The sequence below is a fragment of the Phaseolus vulgaris genome, chromosome 5, assembly GCF_051622355.1.
Source record: "Phaseolus vulgaris cultivar YP4 chromosome 5, ASM5162235v1, whole genome shotgun sequence".
NCBI lineage: Eukaryota > Viridiplantae > Streptophyta > Magnoliopsida > Fabales > Fabaceae > Phaseolus > Phaseolus vulgaris.
The window spans coordinates 1391954-1413449 of record NC_143502.1 but is presented as its reverse complement, the minus strand read 5'-3'; the positions used below and the strand labels follow the sequence as shown (position 1 = coordinate 1413449).

The window sequence follows — 21496 nt, the reverse complement described above, 5'->3', positions numbered from 1 at the left end:
TCCTTTTTCTGTAGGTCTCCAGAATTCGTGGTCGAATTCTCTCCAACTCGGGGAGTATGATGGAGATCAAGCCCAAGAGAACATGGAGGCCACTCATCAAGCTCAAGAAGAGGTGGAGGCACAAATGGAGGACGCCCATGGAGGTCAAAGTCCACCTCAAAGGATTACAAGAAGCATGTTCAAAGCCTTGGGAGCTAGAGGACATTTATTTTCTCTTTCTGTAGTGTCTTTAGTTGAAGGTGCTTAGAGGGAAACCTTAGAAACCTCTTTTGTTATAGCATCTTTTAGGCTTTAGTTAGGAGCTTTAGGGGGGTGTATTAGTAGATAGGTGTAGGAGTAGAATAGGGGGTGCCAAAGTGAAGGAAAGGATCACACCTTCCTTGCTTTGCAAATAGGCGCCGGTTCTAGTTTGAATTGGAAGGAATTTTGAATTGTTTTAGCTTTCATTTTTCAGCACCTTAGGCTATAAATAGAGGTGCCTTCCTTGTAAAATTCATATTTGAATTTATCTAAAGAAACTATACTCAAAATTGGAGTGAGCATTTGGAGAGCTTTGAGCTTCTACTCTAGTCTTATCTTGAAGGACCATGGTTTCCTCAAGTGGCGGCTTGCACACTCATCTAGGAGCATCCATACTTCTAGTGGCGTGATCATCCAACCATTCTTCCATCTTCATGAGCATTCTCTTCTCCTTCCTTTCTTCTTCTTCAATTTGTTCATGTTGCCTTGTGTTTTGAGTTGTTGTTGTTTCGGTTCTTCTAATTTTCCAGCACCTATATTCTGTTTGTTTCTTAATTCTGTTCGGTACATTTGATTTTAATTCAATTTTGTTCGGTCTCTTCTTTTTAAATTCCTTTGTTGATTCAATTTGACAATATTTGGTTCATCCAAATGAGTTTGGGATTTGGTACTTGTTATTGGTGAGTTCTTGACTTAGAACCATGATCAAACTTCTAAGAAAGTGCCTCTATATTTTCCAGCTCAAGGTGATTCCTCAAAGTGTCAAGACTCTTCTTCTGTGTGGCTATTGGAATCACATCACACAACCCTTAGAATACCATTAACTGGTGCTTCTTTATTACTTCCATATTTGAGCTGCACAATATAAATGATTGACAAAATTGAAAATTAAAATAACAATAAAATGTTATATTTTTTTTTACACTTCTAGTAAGATCCTGAAGGACAACTTTGTTGATGAAATGTAGAACTCTTGACTTACTACATTTGTTTCGGAATCAGTTTTGTTTCCTTGTGAGTAGATTTACCCTTTTCAGCTGAATCTGGTTTAACAATTTGAATCTACATCTGAAGACAAAAAAAAATGATAAATTGCAAATGATTATGAGTATGGATATGATAGAAATACAAATATGGGTAAGAAAGTACTATAAGTTATAACTATGAAAATAATAGGTGCAAATATGCTAATATAATTCCTAAAAAACAGTATGTTAACACACCTGTTTGAAGAAAAGTAAAATGTTGGTATAATTGGTAGAACTGGGCAAAATGCATGAACTGAAGTGAACTATTTTAAAATTCAATTAAACTCAATTACATCATGGTTTTGATGAATTGAACAAAATTGAGTTACTCTAAATTGTTTCTTATTTGAAACATCTGAAGTGTTTTGAATTATTACCATTAGAAATCTTAGATAATATTTTTCAATCTCAAGTTATAATCCAAATTAGTTCAAAACGTTCTTTTAGAAACTATTCCGCTTCTAAAGACTACACTAATATAATAATTTTAGTTTAGTGTCTTTCTAAACAATTTAATTTTATTATATATCATTCAATTTAGTTCGGTATCAATCGATTCCAGTTTATATACCTTTTAACAACCTAATAATTGGTTGAAACCTAAACTTATCCCTTTCTTTTCTATGATCATGACAATTTAAAATAGATAGTTATGAGCAGTTATTCAAGGTTTATTCTAATAGAAGATTATAAGATATCAATGAAAGGGAGTAATGAGTTCCATACCAGAGGTATCAGAAGAGCTTGATTCACTCCAATGGCCAACTCTTGTAAAACATTATGCACTTCTAGAACATTTATAAGGCCTACCCCACACTTATAGATGGAACCGTAAACTTCCCCCTTATCATTTGCAACACAGAACTCAAAACAAACCTTTGATAGTTCATAATATCTGAGAATGTTGAACCTGAATCGCTCTCCAATGGCCTCAAGACAGGAAGGGGGCTACAAAAACCAAAGCACATAAAATATATAAATTATAACCAGCTAACATTTGGTATAAATAATCATATAAATTACTTGGTTCTATCAGCTTCTTGGTTGCAGAGAAGAAACGAATAATGTTTGGTATGTTAGTAAATCTATCAAAAGGTAAACTTACCTCCTCACCAAAAGCATCTAAGTAAGGAGAAGGCCAAGGGGCTTGACATGCAGATCTCTATAGTAGGATTGTTGTTCTGTCAGTATAAACACGTCATTATTAATTTAGCATCCAAGCAAGACAACTACTAAATAAAAAGCAAGGAAGAGGAGATGTGTCAAGATAGCTGAAAAAGAAGATTCAAGAAGATGAAGAAAAAAAGAATGACAGACAAAAGAATGGCAGACAAAAGAAAAAAATAATTTTTTATAGTGTTTGGACTTGCGTTGACAACAACCAAAATGAAGGAATATCTGCCAACACCATTTGTCAACACAACTAATGGATGTAAGTCTTTAAACAAAAAAAAATACAAAATACTTTTTAACATACATAGGATCCAACTGAGACAACCCAGGAAAGCCAATGTGATCATCTTTGATGCTCATCACTACGACTCCACAAACCCATGAAGGTCCTGTATTGTGAAAGGTTCCTTGTTGCGGTAGATATGACAAATAAAATCTTAGGTCTTGTGTACCAAAAATATAGGATCTCGGAACATTAAATGCTTTATACATGATTTATCTCTTATCTGTAAGAGAAGCAAACTGAGAGAACGTACAAATTAATATGTTAGATGATCTCTTTAATATGGAGATATATTCATGGAATCAAATCACTTGTCACTGAATTAAAATAACATCTGCTGAAAAAAACTTAACAATTGAAGCATGGTGATTTTTTTTTTACACCTTGAAACTCAAGTTCCAATAAAGTATCCTAAAAATAATAGAAGGATTAAAATCATAGATTGTACAGAATAAGAGAAACTACTGAATGTGAGAATAGAGATGTTGAATACGTATGTAAGCTTGGAAATCCTGGCATCATTAGAAAAATATGAAGCAAAGAGAAAGAAAGGCCATGAATATCACTCGAAAAAGATGTTAAAAAAATAATGGACTAAAGTTAGAAGACCAGATTTCAATTATATAGAAACTATGTATTAAAGAAAATGAAGGCCCAAGTATTGAAGAAAATAACCTTAAATCTGCAGAGATACAAAAGGAGTGCTCCAAAAGTTGGCATTGAGGCAAGAAATCTAGAATCATTTTGCAAAGTGAAGTACTTTTCGCTTCAATTTCTTGGGCATTTTAGCACTTATCCTTTGAAAATAGTGAATGACCAAATCTTATTTTCCTGTTTTTTACTGTAATCTTTATAAAAGACTCCTAAAAACATAAAAAACTAGTCTTTGGATTTAAAAAAATTATAATAACGACATACGATATAAGAAAATAACTCTTTCCTACACAACAGGCCAATAATAATCCATCACAAGCAGTGGAACAGTGATTCAAAATATACAGCAATTGCATAATACAAAACAGAGGTAAAACTCGATTATCCCCAATTTATTGGATTTCAAGTTTATCCCCAATTTGAAACAACGGTAATAATACAGGCATTGCATTGAATAATCCAAACAAATAGAATAGACAATAATACCTAGATGGAAGCACCAATGTGTGTATGAACCTCGCCACGAATACGACGAACCATGAGTAGAGCGAAGAATTACGACGAACCATGAGTTGCGGAGCGAAGAATCATGAATTATTGAGAGGAAGTTATAGACATAACACCACATCCACAACCAAAATGGCGTAGCACGAATGACGAGAATTCTAAACTAAGTTCGAATTTGTTGTTGAAGATGAGAGATTAAAGAAGTGTTTAGGGTTAGAGAAGATTGTGAAAGGGGAAGCGTTTATGGTTAGAGAAGAATGTGAATAGAGAAGCTTTTAGAGTGTGAATGGAGAAACTTTTAGGGTTAGAGAGAGTGTGAATGGAGACGTTTCTTAGGTTAGAAAGAAAAGACACCATCTCACTTAATTAAAACTAAAAAAACTATCTCAACATCACTTTTATGTTTTCTAGTTTTTACTAATCTTAGGTTAAAAAAGGAGAAAAAAAGAGAAGCCAAGAAAAAAAAATTAAAATATTTTATTTTTATTTATTAAAAAATTATTGGCTTTATTAGAGGTTTGGAAAACCTCAATGTCTTACTAGGGGTTTAGAAAACCTCAAGTAAATATGTGTCTTACTAGGGGTTTAGAAAAACCTCTACTATATTTGTGTTTTACTAGAGGTTATAGTAACCTCCATTAATAAACTCCTACTAAAATTAAAACTTTTTGTAGTGTGTTGTTATATAGTTTGTGTCACTCATTAAGAATTAATTTGGAGTTATTATCAAGAAAATTAGGTCTGATAATATTAAAGATTATTTTAATCATATCTTAATTGTTTTTTTAAAAAGGAAGGAATAATTTATGAATCTTCATATGTATAAACCTAAACAACATGGAGTTGTTGAATGAAAAAATAGCACTTATTAGAACAAACTGGAGCAATAATGTTTCAAATTTTTTTAGGGAAGGCTATACTTACTCTGACCTATTTAATTAATATTATCTTCTATTATTTTGTCTTTAAAAAGTTCAATGGAATTTCTACACTTATTTTATCCATACATAACATAACTCATACATTTAAGCTTCCACCTAGAATATTTGGGGTGTATCATTTGTACATGTTCACATATAGTAAAGGGAAAAACAAGACCCAAGAGCTATTAAATATGTCTTTTAGGATATTTTTTCACACAAAAAGTTATAAATTCTTTCATCCTTCTTTAGAAATATTTTTACAAAGAAAACATTTAATATTATAGAAAATAGTGTTGATATATTTACAATCATGCATCTATAAGTAGAAAGAGATTTTTTTTTTTTTATTGAAATGGAACAATTTTAAAATTGTATTGATCAAATTAAACATTCTTGAAAATGTCAAAGAAACCTAAGATAACATTTTGTGCATCTAACTCTAAAATCTGAAATTCATGTTTTGGTGTGGGCTTGATTATCACTGGATGCTACTGCATCAATAATTGTGATGACTTCTTCAAAGTCCTTCATCATGATTGATCTGCCTGCAAAATCATCAAACAACATCTTAGTCTGTGGTCTCATCCCATTACAAAAGATGTTAAGTTGTGTTACATCAAATTCATGTTTTGTACATTTTCTCAATAAAACTCCCTATCTTTCTCAATCTTCACATGGAAATATATGTAGAAGGAGGGAAGAGAGGGAAAAATTTGGATAAAACCTTCTTCACTGTATCTTCCCATCTTGTCAAACTCTGGTTTGGGTGAGATTGCAGCCATTTTTGTTGGGCTTTTCCTGTTAAAGAAAAGGAAATAGAAAGATTATTGTAGTTATCTTCATGATCCATTTCTGCAAGGTATTATAATTAGCCAAAACACCATAATACGATGGTTAATTATGTTACATCATTATTATAATAATTATTGCATTGAATACGAAACACTTATTTGAGGTACACTCCCGACTGAAAGTCGAAGTTAAGAGTTAATAGTAAAAGAAGAAAGAAGTGAAATACGATCAAACAGAAGAAATCAATTGTTCAATCGTTGTGTCGACCACTCATACAAGAACAACAATTCCTATATTCTACTTTTAAACTTACACAAAAGTTTTACAAAAAGAGTTTTTCAATAAGTTTTATCTATGGTTGAGTTATGAAATTAACTTGAAGCAAGTAATAATAAAACTGGGTTATAACAATGATAAAAGGTATTGACATTCAATTTCACCTATCTCAGTCTTCTGCACTCCCTTGATTATCTATATACGTACTTAATCTTTCAATGTTATTGAAAGTTTAAAGATCCTTATAAATCAATTCCTCGATTTTAGAACTTCTAAAGATTCTATTCTAACAATTGATTCATCAAATTATCGTAGCAGAACCTTTGCCTTAAGCTTCAAACTTGATTCGAATAATAATTTCAAATCTATATTAGATGATTTGATTCAACCCAAATTTAGATCTATTTTTCAACCTGAATATAAATCATCAAAGGACGAGTGATTAATTCATCTTAACATTAAGAACAAAATTCTAATCATTAAGAATAAAAAGGATATCATATAGATAAATATGTAGTACAAGAGAGTTGGATTAGTTACATTCAATCTCAGTATGCTTGAGAGAGTCATATCAAATACAAAAGGAGATGAAACAAAAAAAAGGGTTAATGTAGAATCTTCCGTTGCTAGTTGAAAGCCTTGGTTTTCACAAAATTTATGAAAATTTTTCTCGAAATAGTTTTTTTTTTTCTGAAATTCCACGTAAGAATCTCGATTGAATTTGGGAAAAAATACGACAAATTTCAGGTCAAACAGATGAGTATTGACCTAGGAAAAAAAATCAAACAGTTTCACACACAAACAAATCTTCCTTTCATCCCTGACAGTGGTGAATAAAAAGTTAATTGCGAATCTTGTGGGACAAATTTGGGAATCAAATCTCAGCCAAAACTAAATAGACAACACGACGAGTGTCTGGTAACAATTTCATACCAAAACACCCAAGGAGTAAGGCGTAGTAAGTCCCAGACCGAGGGTGAACAAAACTAGTTTTTCGAAAACAAAACATCCTGGCTTTTCTTCCCCGTATCTTCTTTCTGTGATTTGTTTATGGGCGTGCCTCCTTACCTGGGCGCAAACAACATATGAAAGTACTTGTGTGAATTTTTTCAGCGCAATATGGACCCAAAATAAAATTGCAAAAAGTATGGCAAAATTTCACAAGTTTTAGTAGATGATAGCCTTGGTTTGCACAAAATTTTTGAAAAATTCTTCCGAAATAATTTTTTCCTGAAATTCCACGTAAGAATCTCGACTGAACTTGGGACAAAATGCGACAAATTTTAGGTCAAACGGATGAGTATTGACCTAGGAAAAATATCAAACAGTTTCACACACAAACGAACCTTCCTTTCAGCTCTGGCAGTTGTGAATAAAAAGTTTATTGTGAATCTTGTGGGACGAATTTGGGAATCAAATCACAGCCAAAACTCAATAGACACAATGACGAATTTCTGGTAGAAATTTCAGAGCAAAATACCTAAGGAGTAAGGCGTAGTAAGTCCCAGACCGAGGGTGAACAAAACTGGTTTTCCGAAAACAAAACGTCCTGGCTTTTCTTCTTGTAGCTCTTCATTGTCTCTCCTCAGTCTCGTTGAAATTTTTGTCTTTCAACTGTTTATTTGTTTTACTATAAACAAATTAGAATGATATTCTTGATTTCTTTAAGTAGTAGCAAGCTAAGCATGCGTAAACCATAGTTTTGTTTGAAACATGTGAGAGAATATATAATTAGAAGTCGACTTTAAGCTAAACCAACTTATAAGATGATGTTTGCACCTACTTATATATTATGAAATGTTCTAATTTCTAATCGATGTGGGATCTTTAAGAAATACACATTGATTGAAGATTGATTCATGAAATGGAAATTCAAAATACAGAAATCAAAAACATATATTGTTGATAAGAGCATCATTATAAATTCAAACTGTTACAAGAACAAGAATAAAAATGTCATGAGGAAACAATAGCTTTACCTTTCAGACAGTGGCTAATGTGGGAATAGGACGCAACTCATAGTCATGGAATTTTGGTCCAACATTCTGACGAATGAGGACAAGGGGAATATGCTTGATCACTGAATAATCTTGTCCACCCTTTTCTGGATCAATGCTTTCTACCAATTCAGGTGGCATATCAGCAAAGCCAAGAAACTGAAGGTTTTTCAAGTGTTTGAGGCCATGAGGCACCACCTTCATTTGGGGGTTATCTTTAAATCTGAAGTGCTCAAGACCAAGCAAAGCTCCTTCATCTATAGACAAAGAACTTAATCTGCTTAGTCTAGTAAGATCCACTTCCTTCAACCTTGGAAAACCTCCTCCTCTGAAGTGCAAACTTTCACCAACATATGCATCATCCCACATATTCAGCCGCAACAGATTTGGCAAATCTTGCAGTGAGTCCAGTGGATCTCCTTCCAAATTTGATAAACCAAGCCTTAACTTCACAAGATACTTAAGTTTTGGAATCCAATCAGGCAACTTTGTAACTCTAGCTTTCAAATTCAACACCTGAAGGTAGGGTGGTGGAGTTGATGCAAAGTTCAAGTCAATGATTTCATCCTTAGTTTTAGCACTTACATTGAGAGATTCAAGGTGGCTCATCTCTCCTATTGCACTAGATAATGCATTTGAGTATTCTGTTTGCACTCGCCTTATACCTAACTTCCTTAACTGTTTCAACATCTTGAGCTCTTGCATAAGGTCTAATCCACCATGATCAGCCTCCAAAAAGTACAGCTTTTGTAAGGATTTCAAGCATCCAATACCCTTTTCCATTTTCACCCCAGTTGTGAAATTCAACATAGAGTACTGTCCTTCATATTTTCTGTAGTAGACTGGAAGAAGTCGTAGCTTTGTGAGGTTTTTTATCTCTCTTGGTAGTACTTGCACCTGTGTTTGTCTTAAATCCAATGTTTCCAAGTTCAGCAACTTTCCAATGGATCTTGGAAGAACCTCTACTTTTGTATGACTCAAGTTCAAGTACCTCAGGTGGAAAAGATTCCCCAAATTATTAGGAACATGATTCAACAAAGTTCTTTCAAAATCAAGAACTTTCAAAAGCTTAAACTTGGCAGATAATCTACCAACAAAATCTTCAGGCAATTCACTTCTGGTGAAAACATAAATAGCACGAATGCCCAAGTTACTAGTTTTCCTCAGCACATTGTTGGAACAAGTAGCTATGGAAAACCTTCTAGTTATTCCAACACTGTCTAGTTCATCATCTTCATGCATTAAGTGGCAAAAACTTAACTCATTCATCTTTCTAATGATGACTTCACGCAATAAATCATGGATCTGACAAGTTTTAACTTTACCATCAAAGCCAACTCTGGAAACTTGAACCAAACTTCTACCTATTAACTGTGTCAAGTAGTCTTCAGCAACATCCTCAGGCTTTCTCTCCTCATTTTTGACCAACCCTTCAGCCATCCATTGCCTGGTCAATCTCTTGCGACTGATGGAGTAGTCCTCAGGATACAGACCAAAATACAACATGCATGATCTCAAATTGTGAGGAAGATCATCATAACTAAGAGATAAAATCCATTTCAAACTATTTAAATGTGTATTGTGCTCTAGCTCCATTCTCAGATTCTCACATACCTTTCTCCATTCAAACATGGTTTTTGATTTTGTTGCCAAAAGACCACCAAGACAAACAATTGCTAGTGGTAGCCCTCCACATTTTTCAACAATACCCTTTGACATGTCCTCAAGCTCAGTTGGACATTGCTCACTTGGTTCAAATCTAAATGCCTTCTTGCAGAAGAGCTCCCATGCTTTGTTTGGAGACAAAGGTTGGAGTTTGTGAACATGAACAAGAACTGATTTCTTAAAATACTCTGCAACTTGCATCATTCTAGTGGTGATGATGATTCTACCTCCTTTGTTGTTATTAGGCAAGGCAAGCAGAATCTCATCGGAAAAATTTTCTTTCCAGACATCATCAAACAACACCAAATACCTCTTTGACTGAAGGTATTGCCTCACTTCTGTTACTAATGTCTTATCATCCATCTCATGCAGTCCCTTGGGAATAGGCTCATTAGCATCCTTGCAAAACTTTTGTATCATTTCTGTCAATAGCTTCCTCACAGTGTATGATTGAGAAACTGTGATAAAAGAACCACAGTGAAAGTGTCTTTTCACTTGTTGATTATTGAAAACTTGTTCAGCAAGAGTGGTTTTTCCAAGTCCTCCCATGCCTACCACAAAAACCAATGAGAGTTGGTCGGTTCCTTTTATCAAGCAACCGATCAATTCATCTCTTGGGAGTTCTAACCCCACCACTTCAGTTTCTTCAATGAAATGTGCAGCAATTCTTGGATCACCCCATTTGAAATCTTTTGCCCCTCTAGAATTGCTTGTTGATCCATCTTCAAATGAAGATTGAAACTTGTACCTTGTTAGAAATAACACTTGCAATTAGAAAATAAAATCTCAGAAAGTTACAAAGATGAAGGTTGAGTTACTTACTATACATTTAGAAGCATTGTTCTTGCTTATAAGCTATTATTCATTCTTATATAGTCATTGAACACTTATCATTAGTATTATATCTATTTAGTCTTGTCTTTAAAAGTAGTATATTTTTCTCCATTCTTGTTATTCTTTTTATATAAAACTTTTTTTTGTTTGACATCACTATGCAACTTAGCATCTCAATATCTCAGCTATGTTGATATATCAAGTAATAACAATCACTTCCAAAAATTATTCTTGTTATTTACTATACCATACCATGCACTTCTTTCCTTGATTCCTTGAACTTCTGTCTTGATATCTTGAATCTCAGATGCAATCTGATGACGTGACTTCAAGGTTTTGATGTGGTGAGCAATCTTTTGGAGTGAAGCTATGCATGGTTGATGATGGTAGACTCTATGTGCCACATCCATTATGTACTCATCAATGACATCTTCTATGGAAAAAGACAATTCTCTCAACTGCTTCACCCATGTTTTTACTCCTTCATGATCTCCAGCTCTTCTATCTGCATCCTTTAGGAAGGCTTTGATGCTCTCTAACTCCTGTTTGATGTCTGAAAAATCATTTCCAAGGCCTTTCAACAAACTTCCTTCTTCTCTTACAAGTTGGTACAGCAGTTCCAAAACAAAGGATACTGCACTATCTGCCATTTCATCTCAGTGATGTAGCTTCAAAATCTAGCATGTATGATGTTTTGGTGAATTTGTGGCCACCATAGCTCCTTTCATTTTGTAGATTTAGTTATATGCTGCTATCTTCAACTTGTTAGAGGAATCTTTGCTTTAATACATGAAGAAAAAGTAGGTGTATGAGTGTTAGGTAGGTCAGTAATATACCATGTGTAAAGAATGGTGAATTCCTTGTTTATATTTGTTTATATAAGGTACCCGTTTACTTCTTATATTAAAAATTAATTTCTATTTTCCAGTTCTTATAAGAGTGCTGATATATTAACATCCTGCCCTTTACACTTTAATAAATAAATATTTTATTCATCTGGGTCAAAGTATGTTATTTACTGTTTATAATATAATGTTAACAAAACTTTTCTCTTCATATAAAGTTTAATGTGATTCCAATTTTATTTAAAAGGTTGAATTTGATTGTGGATACTTAAAAAAAAATTGTAATGTGGTCTAAATTTATTAAAAAAAAAATCAAAACACATACATTTATAACTGAGATAAATCCGTTTTAGTGAGAACAATTTAAAAGAAACCACATTTTTTAGAAATGGACAATTTAGAAAGGAATCACATTTTCTTAAAAATTTGGAACCATGTTAAATTTTCAAAATATATTTCAAACTAACTTTCATTACTGAAAAATCATTAATTAAAAACTAGTTTTATTGATAAAAAAAATTATTAGTTTTTATATTAACTAAATTATATATTATTTTAGAAACTAAAAAAGTTATTGGTATTTAAATTAGTTTATATTATTGATAAATAGTTTCTAAATTGATATCTAATTAGTTACCTAAGTTTTATCTACTAATTATTTAGTTGGTATTTAAAATTTTGGTATCTAATTATATACTAATTTAAAAATCATTTATCAATTAGAAATTAATTTAGATACTAACAAATTTTTTAGTCTTTAAATTCCCAAAGAAAAATTTACAATTTGAAATGTTTTGCTTGGTAATTTTTTACTTTTGGATTAAGTAATCTGTAGTGTAAAACATTATTTTAATTTTTATCTTTTTACTGAAAAGTAATTTTGGAAATTTAAAAATAAGTAATCCTTAGCATGAAACATTATTTCAATTTTTTTCTTTTTATTGAAGGGTAATTTTGGCTTAGTATGAAACATTATTTCAATTTTTATCTTTTTACTGAAGTGTAATTTTGGGAATTTTAAAATTTATGGATGTGACTGAAGACGTGATGGAGGTGCAGGAAGAAACGGTCTCTGATATGTTTGGGAATTGTGTTTTGAAGGCAAAAAAGGATAGGAAGATAACTTTTTTTTTTTTAGCTAAGAGTTATGATGTTCATAGAAAAACAAGAGATTATAATATTAAGTTCATGCTAATTTATCACTATAGTTCTTTCAAAAATTACCAAATTCGAGTATATCTAAGAAATCAAAACTTTACCTTCATTCTCTTCCAAAACTTCAGTTACAAACATATTCAAAGTAAAATATTCTCCAGCAATGAGATAATTATGTTTCTTTCATTTTTTTTGATGTAGTTGACATGCATTGATATGCATTTACTCTCAAATTGTGGAACATATAACTAAAAAACTATTCTATCAGTTAACAAGTATCTTGAGTAATCTAACATAAAGAAATCAACTAGTAAACCAGATACACCAAGAGTTTGATCCTGAACTAGTAAGGTGGTTGTCAACTAACAACATCCATTTAAATCCTAAAAGTGTATGATGCTAGCATTACAATTAGGGAAGAAAAAATAAATCTACATCTGCTACAGGAGAACAGATACATATCAGTTTAGAGAGAAGGGTCATCAGATTAGCATGGGACACATACAGTGATTACTAGAGGATAGTGATCATAGTAGCAGTAGTAACTTAGTAAGTAGTTGTTCTTCAGTTACCAAGAGCTTCTTCCTACAAAGCTAATCCCCCAAGGTGCATGTTATTTACCCTTCCTCATCATAATCTTCATCATCCTCTTCTAGTCTACTACCAAGGGTTGCAAGTTGCATAGTGTCAATGGCCATCTTGTCGACTTCAGATAGGGACCAGCCTGGAATTTCTTCATGTTTAATGTCCATGTCAGCAGGCTCAGGCACTGAAGCCTGAACAGCTGCACTAGCATTTTTGTCTTCATTTTCGTTTAAGTTAGCATTCAGATCGATGTTACGGAAAGATTGAGTACTTTCCTCATGAGCTGCAAAGTTCTCCTTTGAACACTCCTTGGATTGCACACCATTATCTATTGGCAGACTTGTGTTAGGAATATCATTGCTAATTTGTTGAATAGAGGAGCAAGGCTCAGACTCAACCTGCTGATGACCGATGTCTGTTTCAACAGGTCGAATCCCTCGACCACGGCCTCTTCCTCTACCTCGGCCTCTTCCCCTACCGGGAGTGCCGGTGTGGCCCAACTCACGCTGCAAGAAAACAAAAAAGGTTATTGACCAAAACAATAGAAGTCCAAGATTAGGCCGTCTTGCACACAAGACAACTTCCTTTCCTAACAAGAATAACTTCTAATAAATGATATTACTCTAAAAACAAAAGAAAAACAAAAATATCCACTTAATAACACTACTTTTAATTTAATCATTCAAAAAATTTAGAATGAAGTGGAACTTTCACATGATAACTAGATACAATTCCATGGTAGAATTAACAAGAGTCATTTCCGGCAAAGAGTCATGAGACAGTGTAAATGTAACGAGTTTTGCACCATTGTCAGTGTGTGTGTCACTTTACCCTTATTTAAGAAATATAATTATGTATTATCACGGATTTTCATGGAAATGCAATTACCATCTTACTCCTCTTGGACTCTTCATCACTTTCATTGCCCTCAACACCAGCAGCTTTCCTGCTAGATGTGGCATTCTTAAATGTATCAATTGCTTATATGGATGCACCACAAGGAAAAAAATAACGGCTATTGAACTTCAAACCTTCTCTTTGAAAGGGCACGATCATCGGCTCCACCCTCAAAATGGCCATGTCCATGCCCATAGTCAGGAACCCTGCTGACAATGTCTCTCAGAAAGTCAAATACGTTATAACTTTGTACACAATGTTTCCTGCAATTTACATTTTCCACTGGTTAGACTAGACTTGCTATATACTCAAGATGTAAATCTGTTGGAGAAACTGGAAAGAGAAGTGGTAGTATGTCATAATCAAACAGGTCCTGAATATTATATAGTTTAACTTAACAATGCGAAAGAGACATCAGAGAAAGAGAACTTGTAACTCCTAGGGTTGGTTACAGTGGTATCATATCATCTTACTCAGGGTTTTCAGTTAAAAAAGGAGTCAATCAGACAAGTAAGTCAACTTACGTTCAAATATAGCACAAGATACAAAAGAAACCACAAAATATAGGTAAATTTGAAATCTTAATGATGAAGTCACCTATTTTACAAGGAAGGGACACTATTTTTGTAGTGGTGTACAGGATAACAGTTTTTGTACATTTTTCCCATTAGCTCATCCATTTTCAGCCAAGGAGGTGATTCATTGGATAGATTTCCGTTCTCAGTTTTCTCTGATAGAGAACATATTTTCTTGGGTCATTTTTGGAAAGAACTGTTCCGGAGTGAAGACACCAAACTTCATATGAGCACCACTCATAATCCCCAAATGGATGTAACTAACCAATGTCTAGCACAGTTACAGCGGTTGACTGGAACAAAGCCAAATGGCCCCCTTCACTTAGGTGGGCTTAATTTTAGTTTGCGAACTAGAATGCTTCAAGAAAAATGTCCACTTTTCATGCTATGTGTGGTCAAGAAAACTCCATTATTGCTAAAAGGAACAAAGGGTTGAATTGCTTCATGAGCTACGGCCTATGACCCAATTTACCTAACACCCAAGACCAAATGAGAAATTATGCTCATCAACATAGGACAAACATGTGGTTTGTTTTTCGGTTGAACTAAAGGAACGAGTTAAATGACTTAGTCCAATCAAAAGCAGATTTCAATAGAGTTATCAAAATCAATAAATTATCACATGAAATTATTAAGAGATATATAAATATAGGGTATGATTTTTTCATACGTAACATTGAACTTCACCATCTTTAACAAGTGTTTAATAATTAAAACACAACTAAAAAAAATTAAAACAAATTTCAGCACAGGGTAAAATACGCCCACAAATGGAAACACTTCAGTCCAAAAGGTTCATTGAGGTAAAAACAACTTTAAATTAAAATATTCATTGACTTACAAATGCAGTGCATTCATGGTCTTTGCTCCTCTCTGAAGAGTTATTTCATAAGTGCGGTCACAGAGATCTTGCAAAAATAACTCCAGAGCTTTAGCTGTAAAAAATTCAAGGGTGCCGTCAACAATGAGGGAAATGACGAAGCTGTGGCAGGAAACAGACTAGGTAGTATGTAAAAGCAACTTACATACTAAAACAGGAACTGCCAATGCTATCTTTCCAACATCCTCATCTGCTTGCATTATCTTCTTTATTCGTGCCTAAAAATTATAGTTTCCATAAGATAAAGCATTCTCTTAAAATACCTCTTTCCTTAAATTAAATAATGGCACAGAAAAGTGGAAGAACTGAATCTGAATAACACTCCTATAATCCTATTTGTTAAGAGAATTATGGTTCAACTGAAAACTTAGTTCCCATCTCATAGAATCTAATTCCCACTGTATCCCCTTCCCCATGCTCCAAATTTGGTGATATGGTAATTGGTATATCTGTCAGCAAAATAAAGGGTACAAGAAGCGAGGAAAATCATGTAAGGACAAGAAGCAAGGCAAGGTCAACAATGCAAGTACCAGAAGCGAGGTAAACAATGTAAGTACCAGAAGCAAGGCAAACAATGTAATCACAAGTATTATTAATTAGACATTACTTCTAAGTTGGGAAAGTATAATGGGTAAAACTGATGGATAGAACTAGGCAGTAATGCTATTGTGTGCTCTCCCTGATTATAATGACAAGTATATTTTCTAAAAGAATAATAGCATTATGATCAATGTTTTAAAAATTGGACCGGTTGTCAACTCAGTAGAGGTACAGAGTTAATGGGTTACAGGTCAAACCAGTGGATAGTGGAACCGCAAGAACCGATGAAAGGCACATAATATTTGTACATAGTATATATATATTATTTGTCAAATTTTCCAAACAATCAGTGTCATGTGGTAAGTTGAGAAGTTGTAGGTAGCCCAGGTCTATTCTGATACCTAAAGTGTGATCTTTAGCCTTTATTTTTCCTTAAAATTGACGTAACAAGCGAGAAGCTGTTGTAGAAGCTTCTGCCAGCATGAGAAGTTGCACAGATAGGAGCTCGAGAAAGCTATTCATGTAGTAGGTGCTCAAGGTTATATTACACAGATCAAGACGAGGTTATAACACAAAGGCAGTTGTCTTCAAGCCGGGTTTTAAAACACTGATTATCATATATCATGTTATCAAAGGAAGTTATCACATCAGTGTACACGTTAAAAGCTTTGGAAACTTTCTCAAACTAATCTTGTAGACAGCAACATTACGCAAAAAAAGTGAATCAAGACAAGACTCCAAATATCAGGTTATTATATATTTGAACAATAATGTACTTGTCACCTAATCCGAGAATTGATACATAAAACAGCAAAATACATGGTAAATGAAAGGCATAACCATTTAGATAAATCTTCTATAGCACTTCAAGTCGTTATGATGATAAAGAATATATCCAAGGACTATCCCTAACCTATAAAAATAGAGTATAAACTTGACAAGCGCCAGAGTGTGTCTTGAAATTGTGTCTTACTTTTTTTATATGAAATGTTTTTTTTACAGAAAAAATCCAACAAAGACAAGCATCCAAAATTAACATCACAAATCTGCAAATCACCCTCATGAGTATAAACCATTTTTAGTACTTGGCACGAGTATTCTCCACCTGAGACCATTCTGCTCAAGTAGTGTAGAGTATTACAATGGACAAAACTCTCCCTCCTAGAACTCCAATTCGAATAGTACTAATTACCAACCACAAACACAGAAATTCCCAGAAACTACACTGAATTACAGTTTACCCAATTAATTCAACCACTCCTCCATTCCAGAAACTCCCAATAATCATAAACCCGAAACACTTAATTAAAGTCGGAAAAACCATTCCTTTCACTTTCCACAGTTTTCGGAGACCCAAAAGCAGAGTAACACGCAAAGAAGAAACTTTGATAGGTGAAAACAAAAAATTTCTTACAGCGGGGAAACGGGTGTCGAGCTTCTTTCTCATTGTATTGAATCAGGAGAGGAACGAAACCAGAAGAAAAAGAAGAAGCAGAAAATTTTGTAGCTGAGAATAAGAAACTAGGAAGCGGAAGACAAAATCAAAGGAAGCGTGGCAATCTGGTCTGGTCTCAGATCCGAAGGGCTGTCTCAGAAACCAACGAGGTGTCGATTCAGCGGAATATCCGTCCGTACGAGTTTGACGAAGGAAACCAAAACAATGAAACAATTTGTGATGACGATAGAAGGAAACTGCAACGTCACAAGCCTGTGAGGCAACAAAAATTATGATGGAACAAAATAATGAGTTAGATAATTAAAATTTATAACTTATAAGAATAAGAATAAATTTATCAAATTTTTCAGTTGTATTCTCTATAATACTAAAATATAATAATTTTGACAGTTTTTTATTTTAAGCTAAAAAATTTGATTTTAAAAGTTTTTTAGAGAAATTTGAATTTTAAAAAAAAAACAAAAAAAAAATCTTACAATTTTACCCTTTAAATAATTAATTTTAAAATTTAAATAAAAAAAACATCTATACAATAAAAAATTAAATCAAATGCAATAAAATTTAAAAATTTATTTGTTTTATAATTACTTTTAATCCCTACAAAACGCATTCAAAACAGATATAAAAAGGACTCTTTCTTCCTACACCTCTGTACCTTCTTATGTCACCCCATATTAAATGTGAAAATATCATTTTATCTTTTTCTTTCACCCCCTTAGATTTGAAATAATAAGTCTATGGATTATGTAATCCAGATATATTTCCGATTACATAATCCGAAAGTCAATTTCATATTGAGAAAAGACTTTCGAATTACATAATCTGGAAGCTAATAACACATCTGGAAAAAAAGGCTTTCGGATTACATAATCCAGAAGCTAATCTTATGTATAGAAAAGACTTCCGAATTATATAATCCAGAAGCTAATCACAAAAGACTTTTGGATTACATAATCCAGAAGCTAATTCTGGATCTAGAAAAAGACTTCTGGATTATGTAATCCGGAATATTGAAAAGGGTATTTTTGAAATACGAAAAATTTATGGGGTGGCACAAGAAGGTATGGAGATGCAGGAATATAAAGAGATAGCATTGAGAGCACATGCCATTGGTAGTGAGGAGAGGTTGAATTGTGTGAGATTGTGTGAGTGTTAGGTGAGTGGGACTCTGTGAGAGAAAACAGTGAAGGTAGGTTGAAGGGTAAAAAGGAAAATTGAAGAAAAATAGAGGTGAGAACAAGGGAATATGAGGGTGTCAAAAGTAACAGTAAAATTTTCTTTAATCTAAAATAAAAATAAGAAAAAGAATTATTATCTTTTTGTTTGATTTTGTTTTATACCATTTTTATAATTTTTTACAAATATGAAATATTTTATTATTTTAAGTAAGGGTGACAACACGTGTTAGTCCGTCCCACATTTAACTCTCGCAAAAGTGATGCGGGCTGCATTTGCTGGCTCGCCTCACATAAATGTTGGTTAGTCTACATAAATTGTTTTGTATTTTTTTATTAAAATATTTCTTCATGCACTCCATTAATGTTTTTTCTACATCTCATCAATTTTGAAATTTAATTTTTAATATAAAAGTAAATTCCAAGAGAAAAACAAAATCCAAAATAACTCATCCAAACAACTATTTTACCTTTCAGAATATGAAAAAACTATTTTCACTTCCAAAATTTGATTTCCAGATTTGATGAAGTAGACAAAGCAATTTGATGGTGTCGAAAAAAAAAACTATTTTTATTTAAGCGGACTAGTGGGTTGGTTGGTCTCCCCTACACCCGCTCGGATTGTGGATTATGCGGAACAGATTTATTTTCTTATTTTATTTTTGAATATTCCAATATTTTGCTATTTTTACTAAGAGTATTGATATTTTTCCAATACTAACGTGACTATGCTAAATCACAACTGCATACATAGTGTGAGAAATAATTTTATATTAGATATAAAATTTACATATTGAGGTGGATAAATTTGAAATTTGAAGATTGAGATGTGTAGTAAATTTTCCAAAATTCATTCTCAGCTTTCTCTATAGAATGTGATTTAATACAAAATTACAATTCTTACTAAAGCAATTGAGGTAGAACTTATTAGTTCTTAATACTTAATAAAAAAAGTTGTTAAGTCTTTGAAACTAAAACCTAAATCATTATTAGAACATGAATTTGTGGTTTAGTTAAAACTAAAACCAAAAGATGCAGCTTTATTAGAAAATTAGTATTATAATATGTTATTTACCAGTTCAATATATGGCTTACTAGTTGATCATCAAAATTATGTAAATTAAGGGTTAAAAAATATTTTAAATATTTAAATTGGTTAGGAAATCAAGGGGTTTTATATATGACAATATCAAGCATTAATGAAGCTAAAATTACATCACATAATTACTTCCATTAATCTTTTGAATGTCCAGGTAATTTTAATTCAACAAGTAATATCAAAGTTTCCATTTTTTGTTTTGACATCAAATTTGAACTACATAGACTAGAGATGGTATATTATTTGAGTGATTAGCTACATTACCCAAAAGATTTGAACTATTTAAGTAATTATTTACCATAAATTAAAATCATTAAACCAAAATTATATCCCAAAAATTCTACTATATATTGATCTTTTTATATAGAAACTTTTTAAGTAATTTTACTTTAACAAGTAATTTGCAAAATTTGGTTTGAATTCAAATTTGAACTACCTAGAAGTTATTCAATCAATTAATCACATGTCAATTATAGACTAATTTAAACTACTTGAGTAAATAACACCCTACGAGGACAGTTAAAACCAATTTAAGAATATTTTTTTGTGTGCAAAGATCATGCACAAATTAATCAAGAACTTGTTCATACCTCTTCAAACTTTTATGATAGATGTATGCAAAATAATAACTGTAAAAGAAATGAGATCTCATTCCTTATTCATTAAAGATATTTGCACTAACTCATATGTTTAAATAAATAACCATAGTCATGCCTCTATTTATTCAATTACTTCCACAAATTCAAAAAGAGTGAATCTTTTTTTCCTCCAATTCATCTCATGGCATCCTCACATAATTTGGAAGATTATTCCTCTGAAGTCTCTAGCACCTCACAAGACATTTGCCGTAAAGAAGAAGGAAAGAAGGTTGAGGTGACACCAATGAAGGATAAAAGTATAAAATTTGAAGAAGGTCATGTTTCCAATCCCAAAACTCATATGGTGTTAGATTTTGTTAAGTTTTCCAATGATCAATCAATTTGTGGGTCAAAAGTGGAATTGGATTTTTTCAATCCAATGAATGTCGGGGGTTCATCTTCTAGGACAAATCACAATCAAGGAAGAGATGAGAACAACAAAGAAGAGAAATCATCAGAGGCTAAGACTTTTTCTTGCAATTTTTGTCAGAAAGAGTTTTCTTCTTCACAGGCACTGGGAGGACACCAAAATGCTCATAAACAAGAAAGAGCTCTTACAAAACGTCGTCAAGGAATTGATGGTGGTGGTTTTAGGAACCCTCATATTCTCTATTATCCTTATCCCACACACTCTTTGTATGGATCTTATAATAGGACACTTGGGGTTCGAATGGACTCCATGATTCACAAGCCTCTATATCCTTCATCCTCATTAGGTTTAAGGTTTGGTCAAGCATTTTCAAGGCAAGGGATGATAAACTCTTCTTCTCTTGGTTTACAGAAAAATACTGGAATTAGGATTATGGAAAGTGATACAACTTTGAGGACACAAAGTGATCATGGTACTAGTAGACACAATATTCCATTTCTTGCAGAATCTTCTACAAATGTTACTAACAAATCAAATTTGACTTCATTGAAGATAGAGAATAACGATGATCACTCCAAGAAAGAAGAAATCTCATATCTTACTTCTTCTTTCGATGAGATTGATTTATCACTTAAGCTTTAGTTTTGATCTTATTTAGTATGAGTAATTATCAATGTTGTTGTTTTATGGGTGATTATTCTCTTATTTTAATTATCCTAATACTATGATATTTTAATGTCAGATTATATTTCAAAAATAAGCATTCTCTTATTTTTTTTTCATTTTTATTTTTAATTGTAGATGGGTGGTGTGATATATTTGCTCATTAGTGATGAGTTTGTGATTTTCCATACTGAATTTTGATACCTACAATGATTAAGAAGAATGTTTCTTTTGTATTTATCCCAA

The 21496-nt window shown here is 32.6% G+C and overlaps 3 protein-coding genes and 1 long non-coding RNA gene across 14 annotated transcripts; 1 reads left to right on the top strand and 3 right to left on the bottom strand.

The window, feature by feature from the left end:
- Positions 1-1108: 1108 nt before the first annotated feature.
- LOC137834702 (uncharacterized) lies at positions 1109-4234 on the bottom strand. 3 transcript variants are annotated; one of them, XR_011084941.2, is made up of 6 exons: positions 3865-4234; positions 3400-3521; positions 2746-2963; positions 2374-2449; positions 1995-2216; positions 1109-1308 (listed from the first exon to the last, which is right to left on the bottom strand). It is a non-coding gene; the product is annotated as an uncharacterized LOC137834702 (long non-coding RNA). The 3 variants fall into 3 exon arrangements; XR_011084938.2 differs by lacking the exon at positions 3400-3521; XR_016520791.1 differs by lacking the exons at positions 2746-2963; positions 3400-3521.
- Positions 4235-5492: 1258 nt separating this feature from the next.
- LOC137834701 (disease resistance protein RPM1) lies at positions 5493-11137 on the bottom strand. Of its 4 annotated transcripts, XR_016520789.1 has the most exons (4): positions 10625-11137; positions 7856-10286; positions 7357-7490; positions 6447-6944 (listed from the first exon to the last, which is right to left on the bottom strand). XR_016520789.1 is itself a non-coding variant. In XM_090302015.1 (3 exons), the coding sequence occupies exons 1-2, from the start codon at positions 11020-11022 to the stop codon at positions 7859-7861; spliced, it is 2826 nt and encodes a 941-aa protein (XP_090158141.1). In that variant the 5' UTR covers positions 11023-11137; the 3' UTR covers positions 5493-5606; positions 7856-7858. The 4 variants fall into 4 exon arrangements, 3 of the variants coding, with proteins under 3 accessions (XP_090158141.1, XP_068498946.2, XP_068498945.2); XM_090302015.1 differs by lacking the exons at positions 6447-6944; positions 7357-7490 and adding an exon at positions 5493-5606; XM_068642845.2 differs by lacking the exon at positions 7357-7490 and having other exon boundaries at positions 6451-6944.
- A 1515-nt stretch (positions 11138-12652) lies between these two features.
- Positions 12653-17586, bottom strand: LOC137834700 (DNA polymerase epsilon subunit C). Of its 6 annotated transcripts, none has more exons than XM_090302626.1 (7): positions 17264-17579; positions 15455-15527; positions 15271-15364; positions 13989-14117; positions 13846-13906; positions 13356-13463; positions 12653-13285 (listed from the first exon to the last, which is right to left on the bottom strand). In XM_090302626.1, the coding sequence occupies exons 1-7, from the start codon at positions 17294-17296 to the stop codon at positions 13199-13201; spliced, it is 585 nt and encodes a 194-aa protein (XP_090158752.1). In that variant the 5' UTR covers positions 17297-17579; the 3' UTR covers positions 12653-13198. The 6 variants fall into 6 exon arrangements, with proteins under 6 accessions (XP_090158752.1, XP_090158753.1, XP_068498942.1 ...); XM_090302627.1 differs by having other exon boundaries at positions 13846-13903; XM_068642841.1 differs by having other exon boundaries at positions 12653-13463; positions 13846-13903; positions 17264-17586.
- Positions 17587-20359: 2773 nt separating this feature from the next.
- LOC137836122 (uncharacterized) lies at positions 20360-21229 on the top strand. Its single transcript, XM_068644980.1, has one exon. The coding sequence runs from the start codon at positions 20360-20362 to the stop codon at positions 21227-21229; it is 870 nt and encodes a 289-aa protein (XP_068501081.1).
- The last annotated feature ends 267 nt before the right edge of the window (positions 21230-21496 follow it).

What these genes read in the sequence shown, in the direction of transcription:
- LOC137834700 (XM_068642840.1), bottom strand. Translation starts at nt 17,296, where the DNA reads ATGAGAAAGAAGCTCGACACCCGTTTCCCCGCT. An exon ending in ACCATGAATGCACTGCATTT is followed by an intron (nt 14,118 to 15,270) that starts GTAAGTCAATGA and finishes TGTAAATTGCAG; the next exon opens with GAAACATTGTGTACAAAGTT. An exon ending in AGTCCAAGAGGAGTAAGATG is followed by an intron (nt 13,464 to 13,845) that starts GTAATTGCATTT and finishes GTTTTCTTGCAG; the next exon opens with CGTGAGTTGGGCCACACCGG.
- LOC137836122 (XM_068644980.1), top strand. Translation starts at nt 20,360, where the DNA reads ATGGCATCCTCACATAATTTGGAAGATTATTCCTCTGAAGTCTCTAGC.
- LOC137834701 (XM_090302015.1), bottom strand. Translation starts at nt 11,022, where the DNA reads ATGGCAGATAGTGCAGTATCCTTTGTTTTGGAACTGCTGTACCAACTT. An exon ending in ATCAAGGAAAGAAGTGCATG is followed by an intron (nt 10,287 to 10,624) that starts GTATGGTATAGT and finishes ATTTCTAACAAG; the next exon opens with GTACAAGTTTCAATCTTCAT.